This window comes from Phanerochaete carnosa (assembly GCF_000300595.1).
Source record: "Phanerochaete carnosa HHB-10118-sp unplaced genomic scaffold PHACAscaffold_9, whole genome shotgun sequence".
Lineage (NCBI taxonomy): Eukaryota > Fungi > Basidiomycota > Agaricomycetes > Polyporales > Phanerochaetaceae > Phanerochaete > Phanerochaete carnosa.
The window spans coordinates 166,079-177,597 of NW_006767636.1; the positions used below are offsets into that span (position 1 = coordinate 166,079).

Consider the following 11,519-nt stretch of genomic DNA (forward strand, 5'->3'; position numbering starts at 1 on the left):
CTGAACCCCATAGTGACTGTATCCTCGTGCGTTCCAGTCGCTGGACGCCCTGCGCTATCTGCCAGGCAGCACCGGCTCGTCAGTTCCGAAAAATGCAGGGTGTAGTGTGGGAGACTTGATTATTCATTACTAGGCACAAGTGCTCTAGACCATGCAGACGCGGCTGATATTCCTGGCGCTAAAGCTTTTCGCCTACCTGAAGGATTAATATTTGTACGCATGTACCAGAGCCTTCCGGCCAATGGTCAATCACGAGAGGTGTTCTTGTATATAATTTGGCCCAATGAATAATTTTTTTGAAGTTATATGCGCTGCAAGTCTATTCGTGACGGGCATCGCCAAACCGGCGAATGTACCGTAGAGCGCTCAAGGTGCTCGTCCCTGCGCAGCTGTAGCTAACGTTGATGCGCCTCCTGTCACAGGGTGGTAGACACAGTTTTTTCCCCAAGAAAACTGGGCCCTTAGGCAAACAAGAACCTATGTTTCCCTAGTTGTGCGCTAAATCAAATTGAGGTAAAAACCGGTGCAAAAGCAACCAAAATAAGTCCAAACATGGTAAAACCAGAGGAAAGTGAATATTGTTTGTCTCCGATTTTTCTCAAGTGAAACCCAAAGAAACACAGGTTCTTGTTCAACAAGCCTTCGACTAATCTTGCAAGAGAAAAAACTGTGCTTACCACCCTGTGTGTGCGCCTCTCAGTCAGGTTCCTGACAAACACCTAAAGGACGGGAGCTTTCTCAAGCGGATTATCGGGGCTGCGTGATTATCGGTTATCATGTAATTACCGTATATATCTTCTATGTCAGCAGAATTTGTGCCAGTTGCCTTAGAACAGAGAGACTTTTAAAAGATTACGTGCAGCATACTGACACAGACACAAATTCTGCTGACATAGAAGATATACATGGTAATTACATGATAACCGATAATCGATAATCACGCAACCTGATAATCTGCTTGAGAAAGCTTCCATCCTTTAGGTGCTGATTAGGAGTCTGCTCTCAGTCCGAGTCACGGTCGAGTCGCAGTGCAGCCTCTCCAACGGCTGCATTCTCTTGAAATATTCCAAGCCTAATCTTTAAACAGTCTTTAGGTGTCTGCCATCATGGATACAATGGTGTATCCAACGCCAAGAGGATGTAGGCTGCGGTGCTCAGCCTGCTGTGCTCTCGTCCATAGTAGACATGCCTGTGCTGCTGGACGTGCCAGCTACACGGCGCAACAGTAGCGGCAACATGCTGAGTCAATGCACGACTTCCCAATTATCAAGCAGAACGCACAGACGGCATAATTGGCCTGCCAAGGCACGACTTCGCTTTGGCAATTCATTGATTCACTGATCCCAGCAGTGTCATGCCATGCTGCCACATGTCTATAAAAGCAACTTTTGGTGACCTGCTAAAGCAACATCAGCACTCAGCACTCAGAACTAAGCATCCACAGACTGCAATACATCATGGTTCAAACTGAACAGGTAACCCTCTACTCTCACATCGTACGTCTGAGGTCTCTCTGGGGACTGAATTAGCTTTCTCAAAAGCATCTTGTTGTGAACTTGTGTCGACACAACACGAGGGATACTGCGTTGTTGTAAAGAAAAGGTTAGGATAAGAAAAGTAAGTAAAATAAAAATGAGGTTTGGTATAAAGAAGATTCTAGGAGAAATCCTAAAAGGTTACTTTTTAATAAAAGAGAATGGAGTTTGGTCTGTTCTAAACTAAAAGCAAGAAGGGTATAGTATGGAATACTTAGATTTGGTTTTCCCAATCTTTTCTTTCCAGGGTTCACTGAGTTAGCCTTTCAACCAAGCTATCCTGGTGTTCGTGGGGGACTAATTCAAAGACCACCTACTAATCTGCTTAAGTACTCTAAAGCCTCACTTGCCTGTTTACAAGGGACTTTTTAAGGAATCTTAGAAGATGGACTGTAAGAAGGTTTGGTTAGTAGCTTAAGGACTAGCTACTTGGGTTAGTAGAATAGTGTTTTTAGATAAGTAAGATAAGAGGGTAACAAAGACAAGTTAATGTCTTGGTTAACTTAGTAAGCTTTGGCTAGTAAGAACAATTTAATGTCCTTAGAGGATTTGTATAACTTGAAGCAGTCTGAAGCTTCCAATTTAGAGTTGAAGATCAAGGATAGATTTAATCTCTTTACTGCTAGTCTAATTACTGTAAGCTCTACAGGAGACGTACCACAGTTTCAAATAATGACGCCACTAGCTCTCGCAATCTAGGGTTAGTCAAATAGTGAACTCGTGCACTATACCAAGGGCGTTTCTCTTCAGGTTATTTGAAAGTCAGAGGCTCTACTGTGCTTAAGGAATTTCCTAGGCTTTAAAAAAAGGAGTCTATTCTCTGAGAGCTAAAGAGCTCAGGGGATTAACTGCAGGTTTGCTGCTAGCTAAATCCTTGAGAGTGTGTGTGGTGCTTGGTGGGTTCGTGGGTTCGTGTTCTGTTCTTTTTGCTCTCAGAGAACCTCTCCTATTTATACCTTTCAGCCTGTCGTTCCTTAGCCAATAGCAAAACTGGCTCTTCTATTCTACTGTAATTACTAAGCTACTTCTACTTTTATTAATAGGCATTTTGTCTGTATTAGTCAGCCTTCTGTCTGTTTTACTAATGTATTGGTAAGCTATTACTAATGTTTGTTAGAGTATTACTATATTTTGGTAATTCATAGCTGTTGAGCATAGACCTTTACTAAGCATAGTTTCTAGATTACTAAGAAGCTGAGTCATATTATTAGTCATTGATTCACTTTTAGTAAGCTTGAGTGTTTATGCTTACTTTGCAGCTCTGAGTAAGCAGTTTCTTTTTGATTTGAATACCTATTATTCCTTTAGTTTTTCTATACTTATAGTTATGGTGCATGACAGCGTGGATCTAAGCAAAAGGCGGTGCCAACAGCGGTCTGGCAACGAATGCGTTAGCTTGTTCAGCTAGCCCAATAACCAAGAGGTTGAGATGGAGGCTAGGTAGCGACAACGGCAGTCCTTATATACTAGGCAAGCTGCGCACAGACCAGGCATTACATAAGCGACTGTGCTACGGCTGCTGCTAGTGTTCAGAGGACTCTGACAGAGAAGCGAGGGCCGGTGTGTCATGTTGTATGACGTTTGCCAGGCCGACAGGAGTCGGATGTCCATTGCCAATCGGACTCGAGGATGGACGGGGGCTGGAGTGTCATATCATATGACGCTACTGGGCTGACAGGGATCAGATGTCCAGTGGAGATTGGAGTGCGGCTGTTACTGAGGAAGCATGATGTGGTAACGGAGCAGCAGTGATGCAGGCGTGTTTGATGCACTGATGCATGCCTGTCGGTGATGCGTTCTCAAGGTATTGGCACGCGGTTAGGACTTGTAAACTGGCACTAATGTGCCGACAACGTTTGGAGGGTCATACAAACGTGGGATAAATTGTAGAAAATCGGGGAAAATGGAAAAAATAATAGGAGGCCAGAGCTACGCCCATGACATTACCCCCCCTACAATCGAGACTCCTGGCAAGAAAATATAGCCTGTATTCTGCCCAATTCCCACTCAAATTCTGCCACTGTAGGATTAGTGGCCAGTGTTGAGCTGGGGTCGGTGTGTTCGTAGATAGGCTTGAAGCAACTGTGGAGTTCGCTGAAGGAGGTGGTGGAGATCTGTCGTGGTGCCGATGGGTTCTGCCTGTGGAAGTTGCGTATGCAGTCTTTTGCGTGGATGTTTTTAGCAGGGATCCATTTGTCGGCACCTTGTCCATATCCTTTCCATCTGATAAGATACTGGAGCTGCCTGCGATAGATGCGTGAGTCCAGGATCTTTTCGACTTCGTATTCTTCCTCGTTGTTGACTATCACTGGCGGAGAAGGTGTAGGTTTGTTCATGCCATTGTTGTGATATGGGCTGAGCCTGTCGACATGGAAGACTGGGTGAACCTTGAGCCAGGTAGGTAGTTCGAGGCGATAGTTTAATTCTCTGATGACTTCGGTAACTGCAAATGGTCTGAGTTGTCGGGGTCCTAGTTTACGAGTTTGCTGGTGGATTGAGATGTCTTTTGAAGATAGCCAGACTTTGTCTCCGACTTTGAAAGAGTGAGGTGAGTTTTTACGAGTTTCGTAATCAGCCTTTATCTTTTCTTTAGTCTGGCAGAGAGCTGCTTCTGCTTTTTTACAGATTTTGACCATGCAATCAAGTCTATTGTTTAGTGTGGGAATATTGGAGTGCTTTCCAGCTGGGATAGTGAAGTCTGGCCTGTATCCGTAGAGTACTTTGAAAGAAGAGTGCTCGTTACCAGCATGTATTCGTGAGTTGAGTACAAACTCGGCCATGGGTAGCCATTCATCCCAGTCATCTTGGCGTTGCGAACAGAATAGCCTGAGGAATTTGGATACCTCGGCGTTCTTTCTTTTGACCTTGCCATTACCTTCTGGATGATAGGCTGTGGTTAAACCCAACTCGATACCAAGTCATTTGTATAAACTTCGCATGAAATGGGCTGCATATTGCGGTCCCCTATCAGAGAAGATTTTGCGTGGGAGACCGTGATATCTGAATACTTCGCGGAAGTGTATCTCAGATGCCCCCTCTGCTGTGAGGGTTGTTCAGCAAGGCGCGAGGTGTACTTGGTCGCTATAGTGGTCGACATAGACGGTGACGGCGTCGTATTTCCCTGGAGATTTTGTCTGAGGGAGGGGGCCAACCATATCGACTCCGACGTGTTGCCAAGGTTTTTTGGGAACCTCTTGCGGGGTAAGAGTTGTTTTAGGATGTTTGGCGCCTTTGTATCTCTGACATTTATTGCAGCCAGCCACGTATCGCACTATGGCAGAGTTCATACCTGGCCATCAGTAATAGCAGGAGACCAGCTCAATGGTTCCGTGCTTTCCCAGATGTCCAGCCGTAGGAGTGTCATGACAGGACTCAATGATTCTGTTACGAAGAGCGGTGTTGTTTGGTATGTAGAGTTTGCCCTTGTAGTAGATGAGACCTTCATTTTCTTTCCATTCGGTGAGTCCGCTAACTAGCTTGCAAGGCCCTTTTGTTCTGAGGCTAGAGAGCACAGTGGAAACCTCGTCATCTAGAGAGGTGACATTGCGAACTTCTTGCTCTAGAGGGGAACTGGTGACGAAAGCTGTAGCAGCTAGTTGTGCGAAGTGTGCCGGGCCGAGGTCTTGGCTGTGTGTGGCACTCACGAACCTGTCATCTGGCAGTACCACTTGCATTTGGTTATCCATGTTGTCAGAGATATACTGAGAGATGGGGCGAGAGAGAGGGTCTGCAATGAGATGTGTTTTGCCAGGTTTGTGAGTGAGCACGAAGTCATAGTTGGCTAGCTCAAGAGCCCATCAAGCTTGTCGGCGTGTAAGTCACTGTGCTGTTCGCCAGTATTGGAGATTAGTGTGGTCAGTCCAGATTTTGAACGGTTTAGGCAGTCCTTCAAGGAAGTGACGCCAATCTCTGAGAGCTTCGATTATGGCCATGAGTTTGTGATCGTAGATTTTGTAGTTGTGTTCTGCAACGTTCATTATCTGCGATCGGAAGGCAATCGGGTGCCACAAAGTATCGTTTGGGTCTAGCTGGCTGATCTTGCCTCCAGTAGCGTAGCCAGAAGCATCGACTTGTATGCGTGTATTTTGGTCTGCATGTCATAGCGCGAGGACTGGTTCACTGGTAAACTTGGACTTCAAGGTATCAAAAGCCTGTTGCTGAGCAAAGCCCCACATGAAAGGAACATCTTTCTTTGTGAGTTTGTGCAGTGGGCGGGCAATTTTGAAGAAGTCTTGAATAAACCGGCGGTAGAAGTTGGCAAACCCGACGAAACCTCTAACATCTTTCAGGTTTGCTGGTGTGGGCCATTCTGTAACCGCTTTGACTTTGCCGGGGTCCATGCTGACCGATCTTTCGCTGATGAGGAGGCTGAGGTACTCGATTTGGTCTTTCTCGAATTCGCACTTTTCAGGATGTAGGTAGAGGTCGTATTCTTTAAGACGCTCTAGTACTTCGTGTACTATTTTATGGTGCAAAGTGAGGTCTGAAGACCAGATGAAAATATCGTCCAGGTATACTGCGACTTTTCCTTCGGCAATAAGATCTGCGAAGATTGTATCCATGAGAGCCTGGAAGGTAGCAGGTGTGTTAGTCAGCCCGAAGTACATGACTAGTGGTTTGAAGAGTCCTCAATTAGTGACAAAGGCGGCTTTCCATTCATTGCCAGCTTTGATCCAGACATTAGTATAGCCCCAACAGACGTTGAACTTAGAAAAGATCTTGGCGCCTTGTAACTTGTTGATGATGTCGTTAGCAAGAGGCAGGGGGTATCTGTTCTGGATTGTAATGTCGTTGAGCTTGTGATAGTTCTGGATAAGCCTGAGCTTGCCATCCTTTTTCTTTATAAAGAAGACAGGTGAAGCAATGGGCGATTTACTAGGGACGATGTAGCCTTTCTTGATTGTGTCATCAAGGAAAGCTTGTAACTCCTGATTCTTGGCCAGGCTCATTGGGTAGACCTTGGAGCGGATGGTTGAAGGGGCGTCCGGTTTGAGGTCGATAGCATGATCCCAGGCTCTGTGTTCAGGAAGCCTTGTTGAGTCTGTTTCAGAGAAGACATGGGCATGCCAGTGGTATTCTTTTGGAACAAGCTGCTCGAAGGTTTTTGAGTACTTTTCTTTGTTCTGCTCAACAGCTACCTTTTGAGAGTAAGTGTAGCCTGCTAGGCAGTAAACTTCGTCTGTGGCGTTATCAAGTATACCGGCCTTCACCCAGGCCCGGCGTTCAGCTCGATTAGCTTCAACTTTAGTTAAACTTGGCGACACAGGAGAACTGGGCAATGCTTCTGAGCTGTCAGGAAGTGTTATTTCACCTGTTTTCCAGTCTATGGTGGAGTTGACTTTCTTTAGCCATGGCAACCCAAGGATGATGTTCTTGGGGCCTATGTCTGTTATGAAGAAGTCATACTCTTCGAAAGCTCGCAATCCAATTTTGACTTTGAGTTTAGCGTAGTGTGTGATAGCACCAGCGCTGTTGGTCAATCTGTCAATGTTTCGGAGACTGATCTGTCGTTTAAGAGGTTGTTTGTAAATATTATTCTCTCGTGCGAATTTCTCATGTAGGAAATATCTGGTAGCACCGGAGTCAATCATAGCAGGTGTACGCAGTGATTTATTCATTCCAGACAATGTTACAAATACGCAGAAGTGGGACGAGAGATGATCTATTGACGACACAGTACACGACGAGACGTTGTCCGAAGGATCCAAGTCAGAATATACAGGAGCCGGCACTGTTGAAGGCTGCTTGTCTAAACCGGGCTCCAGAGCTGCAGCTCTAGTCTGGGCCCTTGCTAAAAACCCTGGCTGATCTTTGCCATCAGCTCGGCTTGTTGTTTTTGCATTAGGACCATCATGTCTTTGAGACTAGCTACGTCGGCAGCAGAGTCTTGAGAGGCAGAAACAGAAACAGACGATGAGGGGCTTCCCAACGATGTGGCTTTGACCGATTGTGACTTTGCTGGTTGCCCGGCCAATCGTGATAGGCAGAGCTTCTTCCAGTGACCGGGTTTGCCGCAGTGTTGGCACTTGGTGTCCTCGTGCGCACCATCTGCTTTGTGACCTTTGGAACTGCAGACGCGGCAGCGACCTATCATCAGTTTGTTATACTGACGTTTGATCTCTGTGGGATCTTTGAGTCCCTGGAAGAGATCATCAAAGCGAGCGGCGGATATGTCCATAGTGTCAATGTCCATGGCGTTGGGATCGTGGAAGCTGGTGGAGTGCATTGCTGATGGCTGAGGTTACGAGACTGGTTTGCCTTGATTGGCTGCCAAGTTTGCTTTCTGCAGGTCGATCGTTGCTCCATAGTTCTTTACCATGTTGTAGTTCGTGGCTAGGGGAGTGAAGTAGGACAACCTGTTAAGGTAGTCGAAGTTCATGCCAGACTTGAGACAGTCATAAAGATCGTTGTCTGACCACCCGGTGCGCCGAGAGTAGGTTTCGAAGTTGGAGAGGTAGTCTGTGAATGTCCTGTTGTCCTGTTTGATCAACATGAGCTTCTGCTTGGCCTCGTTTTTTGCATCCACGGGTTCGAACTTGGCCAAGAACTGTCTGACGAATTCTGTCTGTTGAACGAGATGCGATCATCTGAAAGCTCCTCAATGTGAGGGTGAGCCCAAACCGCTGTGTCATCTGTCATGAAGGAAAGGACGCCCGTGATCATTTTGACAGGGTCCATTATCCAGTTACCGTTAGCATCGAGGATGATTGCGTCATTGGTGTCCTGCATTGCAAATATTTCTTTGTTTGCGCAGATGTACACACGAAAAGTGCTGCGGAAGAGCCTGGCTTTTTCTGACGACTTGCCGTCGAAGGTAGAGGGCTTCTCGACAAAAGACCGCGACTGGGTGGAAGAAACTGATGCGGTCGTCTGACACGCATTTGCTATAAACTGGTTCACGGTGGTCGTGAGGCTGTTAATGTTCCGGACAAGCATGGCCATGAGATTTATTAGATCCTGCATAGAGGTCTGTGGTGCCGGGAGGTTGGCTGGTCTATCCATAGCTACCGAGCTAAAGTTGTCAAGGGTGAGTTTGCTGTTGTCCATGAGATTATATCGGCTTCGGATTTCCTGCTCTTGATCTCTGTCGGTGAACAGATAAGGTGCATCTTTGGTGAGGACGGGTTGCGTAGGATGTTTGTAGTATCAATTAGGGCAGAGGTAGTTGGTGCAAGTGTTTAATTCACGATCATCAGTGATGTGGTAGTCACACGCATCTTGAAAGTTGTAGACGTGTGCTAACGCTGTGCAAACTAGACTGGTGTCTGCCACTATGTCTGATTCATTCTGGAGGACCAAAAATGGATTTATAGAGAGTGGAAGGGGAGTTCCTCGAATAATTGTACTATTTCTATCTTAACGAGGTGGTCGAGCGCGTAATCTAGTATGTACAGATCGACAATTCCTTCCTCGTCATAGTCTATGTATTCAAAAACTATGTATTCGTCCAGCTCTACTATTCTAGTCAAAGTATCCATTGTTCCAAACTGCACAAAGTGCTTTAAAAACCTGGACTCAGTTTTGCTGCAGTCCTTTGAACGAGATCCCACCGATTTGTTTCATCCTGAGTCCCAGCAATTCCACTCTTCGATGCTGACAATGTGGGACACGTTCTTGAGCGTGTGATCAAGGTGAGCGAGGTGGTCATGGAGTTTGAAGACAGTGTTGATGTTGTCAGTGAGGACGTCGGGGCAGTTGAGCGTTTCGAGGACGTTGAAACATTTGAGGGTGGCGGCAAACTTCGGCGTGAAGATGCAAGTGAGGTCGGCGGCTGAGTACCAAGCGAAGTCGATGGTGACTGGTTTTGGGGCAATGGGCGTGTAGGTTGGGGCGGTGGTGAGGCGATCCGCTAGAGGGTGGCTGAAGAAACCGCTGGCGTGCACGTTCTGCCTAGCGTGAGCTTGATTGCGTTGCACCTGAAAGTGCTGGCGGTCGTTGTGTGCCGCGAGTTTGGCCTGCTCGACTGTGTCCCAGTCGATAGTCGGGAGTGCGGTGGACAAAGGCGGAAGTGTGGAGACGTGCCGGACGACAGCACGAAGCTTGGTGGTAGTGTATTGGTGTGGGGCACCTGCTTCGCGTTCTCGATAGAGTTGGTTAAAAACAGCTTCAGGCAGCGTGCGGCAGAGGTGGGGGTGACGCTCATCTGCGAGGCGTTTGAAAGCGTGAGGGCGATCAGGCAAATCCTTCGGCACTGGTTTTATGCAGTGATTAGCGCTGTGTGCGTATGTCTGCCACCAATCGCCGAAGAGACTTACTCTTCAAACGGTAAGAATAAACTTTTTTAAAACTGTGCACGGGGCACTGGATAGAGAGGTAAAGTTCAGGTGCACGAAGATCTCAACCTAATGTTGTGGACTTGCATCGACACAACATGAGGGATACTGTGTGGATCTAAGCAAAAGGCGGCACCAACGGCGGTCTGGCAACGAATGCGTTAGCTTGTTCAGCTAGCCCAATAACCAAGAGGTTGAGATGGAGGCTAGGTAGCGACAACGGCAGTCCTTATATACTAGGCAGGCTGCGCACAGACCAGGCATTACATAAGCGACTGTGCTACGGCTGCTGCTAGTGTTCAGAGGACTCTGACAGAGAAGCGAGGGCCGGTGTGTCATGTTGTATGACGTTTGCCAGGCCGACAGGAGTCGGATGTTCATTGCCAATCGGACTCGGGGATGGACAGGAGCTGGAGTGTCATATCATATGACGCTACTGGGCTGACAGGGATCAGATGTCCGGTGGAGATTGGAGTGCGGCTGTTACTGAGGAAGCATGATGTGGTAACGGGGTGGCAGTGATGCAGGCATGTTTGATGCGCTGATGTGTGCCTGTCGGTGATGCGTTCTCAAGGTATTGGCATGCGGTTAGGACTTGTAAACTGGCGCTAACACGCCGACGATGTTTGGAGGGTCGTACAAACGTGGGATAAATTGTAGAAAATCAAGGAAAATGGAAAAATAATAGAAGGCCAGGGCTACACCCACGACACATCTGACACAATTTTATGTCCAGTACTCTCCTTATGGCCAAAGGGTCCACATTGCCCTTGAGGAGGCAAATGCTGCGTACACCTTCCACTCTATCGACTTGATGAACAAGCCTGTGTTTTACACTAAGGAGGTCAACCCGGTTGGCAAGGTCAGTTGCCATTCGCCATCATTGAGCCATTGTCATAAACTGGAATTCAATGCTTCAGATCTCTGCCATTACCTATGGTGGCCCCAAAGTCGATCCAGAGCAGCCCTCCCAAGAGTCCACCAAGCTCAGAGAGTCTGGTGTCATCTTGGAGTTCCTCGCCGACCTCTTCCCAGATTCCGGTCTGCTGCCCAAGGACCCTGTCCTCCGTGCTAAAGCTCGCCTCTTTATCACTGTCATCGACGGCCAATTTTTTGAGGGCTTCAAGGGATACTTCTTCATGCGTGAGCCTGCCACCAAGCTCATTGACGGTCTAGACGCACTCCAGAAGCAGCTCCCGGCCACTGGCTTTGCTGTCGGGGAGAAGTGGAACATCGCCAACATAACCATCACACCTTTTCTGGCCTGTATATTTTTGTTGCTCAAGAACAATTTGGGTGTGTATCCTGCCGGCGATGGCAAGAAGACTCTTGAGATTCTGTGCGGCGAGAAATTCGCTCGCCTCAGCAAGTATTTTGAAGACCTTAAGGCTCAGCCAAGCTTCAAGGCTGTTTGGGACGAGGTGCGGAAAATTTGATTTGGTCGCAGTGTCGAAGTTGCTGCTGAATTACTTTCCTTCTGGACAGGATATCCAAATTACCTTTTGGAAGAGCAACCCTATGTTTAAGCGCGAGTGAAATGTTTTCCGTTGTGGGAAAAATTGTTTGAAAGGATGTAGCATCATTCCGTGGTTGTCATGTAAAGTACAGATAGGCTGGGAGACCAAGGAGCAAAGTTCGTACAAACTCATGTGAAATTGTCATGAATATTACATACTCCAGATGGTTCTCCCGGATTCCACAGTATTCTTTC

At 47.2% G+C, this 11,519-nt stretch overlaps 3 protein-coding genes across 3 annotated transcripts; 1 reads left to right on the plus strand and 2 right to left on the minus strand.

Annotated features, from left to right (window-relative positions):
- Nucleotides 1-7,776: 7,776 nt before the first annotated feature.
- Nucleotides 7,777-8,582, minus strand: PHACADRAFT_199036 (uncharacterized protein; the record flags this gene model as incomplete). The annotated part of the gene is made up of 2 exons (XM_007399273.1): nt 7,777-8,100; nt 8,157-8,582. 2 exons carry the CDS (start codon nt 8,580-8,582, stop codon nt 7,777-7,779), a joined length of 750 nt encoding a protein of 249 aa, XP_007399335.1.
- A 512-nt stretch (nt 8,583-9,094) lies between these two features.
- PHACADRAFT_199037 (uncharacterized protein) lies at nt 9,095-10,072 on the minus strand (the record flags this gene model as incomplete). Its single annotated transcript, XM_007399274.1, has 2 exons — nt 9,095-9,726; nt 10,066-10,072. 2 exons carry the CDS (start codon nt 10,070-10,072, stop codon nt 9,095-9,097), a joined length of 639 nt encoding a protein of 212 aa, XP_007399336.1.
- A 550-nt stretch (nt 10,073-10,622) lies between these two features.
- On the plus strand, nt 10,623-11,441 carry PHACADRAFT_212170 (uncharacterized protein; the record flags this gene model as incomplete). The annotated part of the gene is made up of 3 exons (XM_007399275.1): nt 10,623-10,670; nt 10,729-11,229; nt 11,294-11,441. 3 exons carry the CDS (start codon nt 10,623-10,625, stop codon nt 11,342-11,344), a joined length of 600 nt encoding a protein of 199 aa, XP_007399337.1. The 3' UTR covers nt 11,345-11,441.
- Between the last annotated feature and the right edge of the window lie 78 nt (nt 11,442-11,519).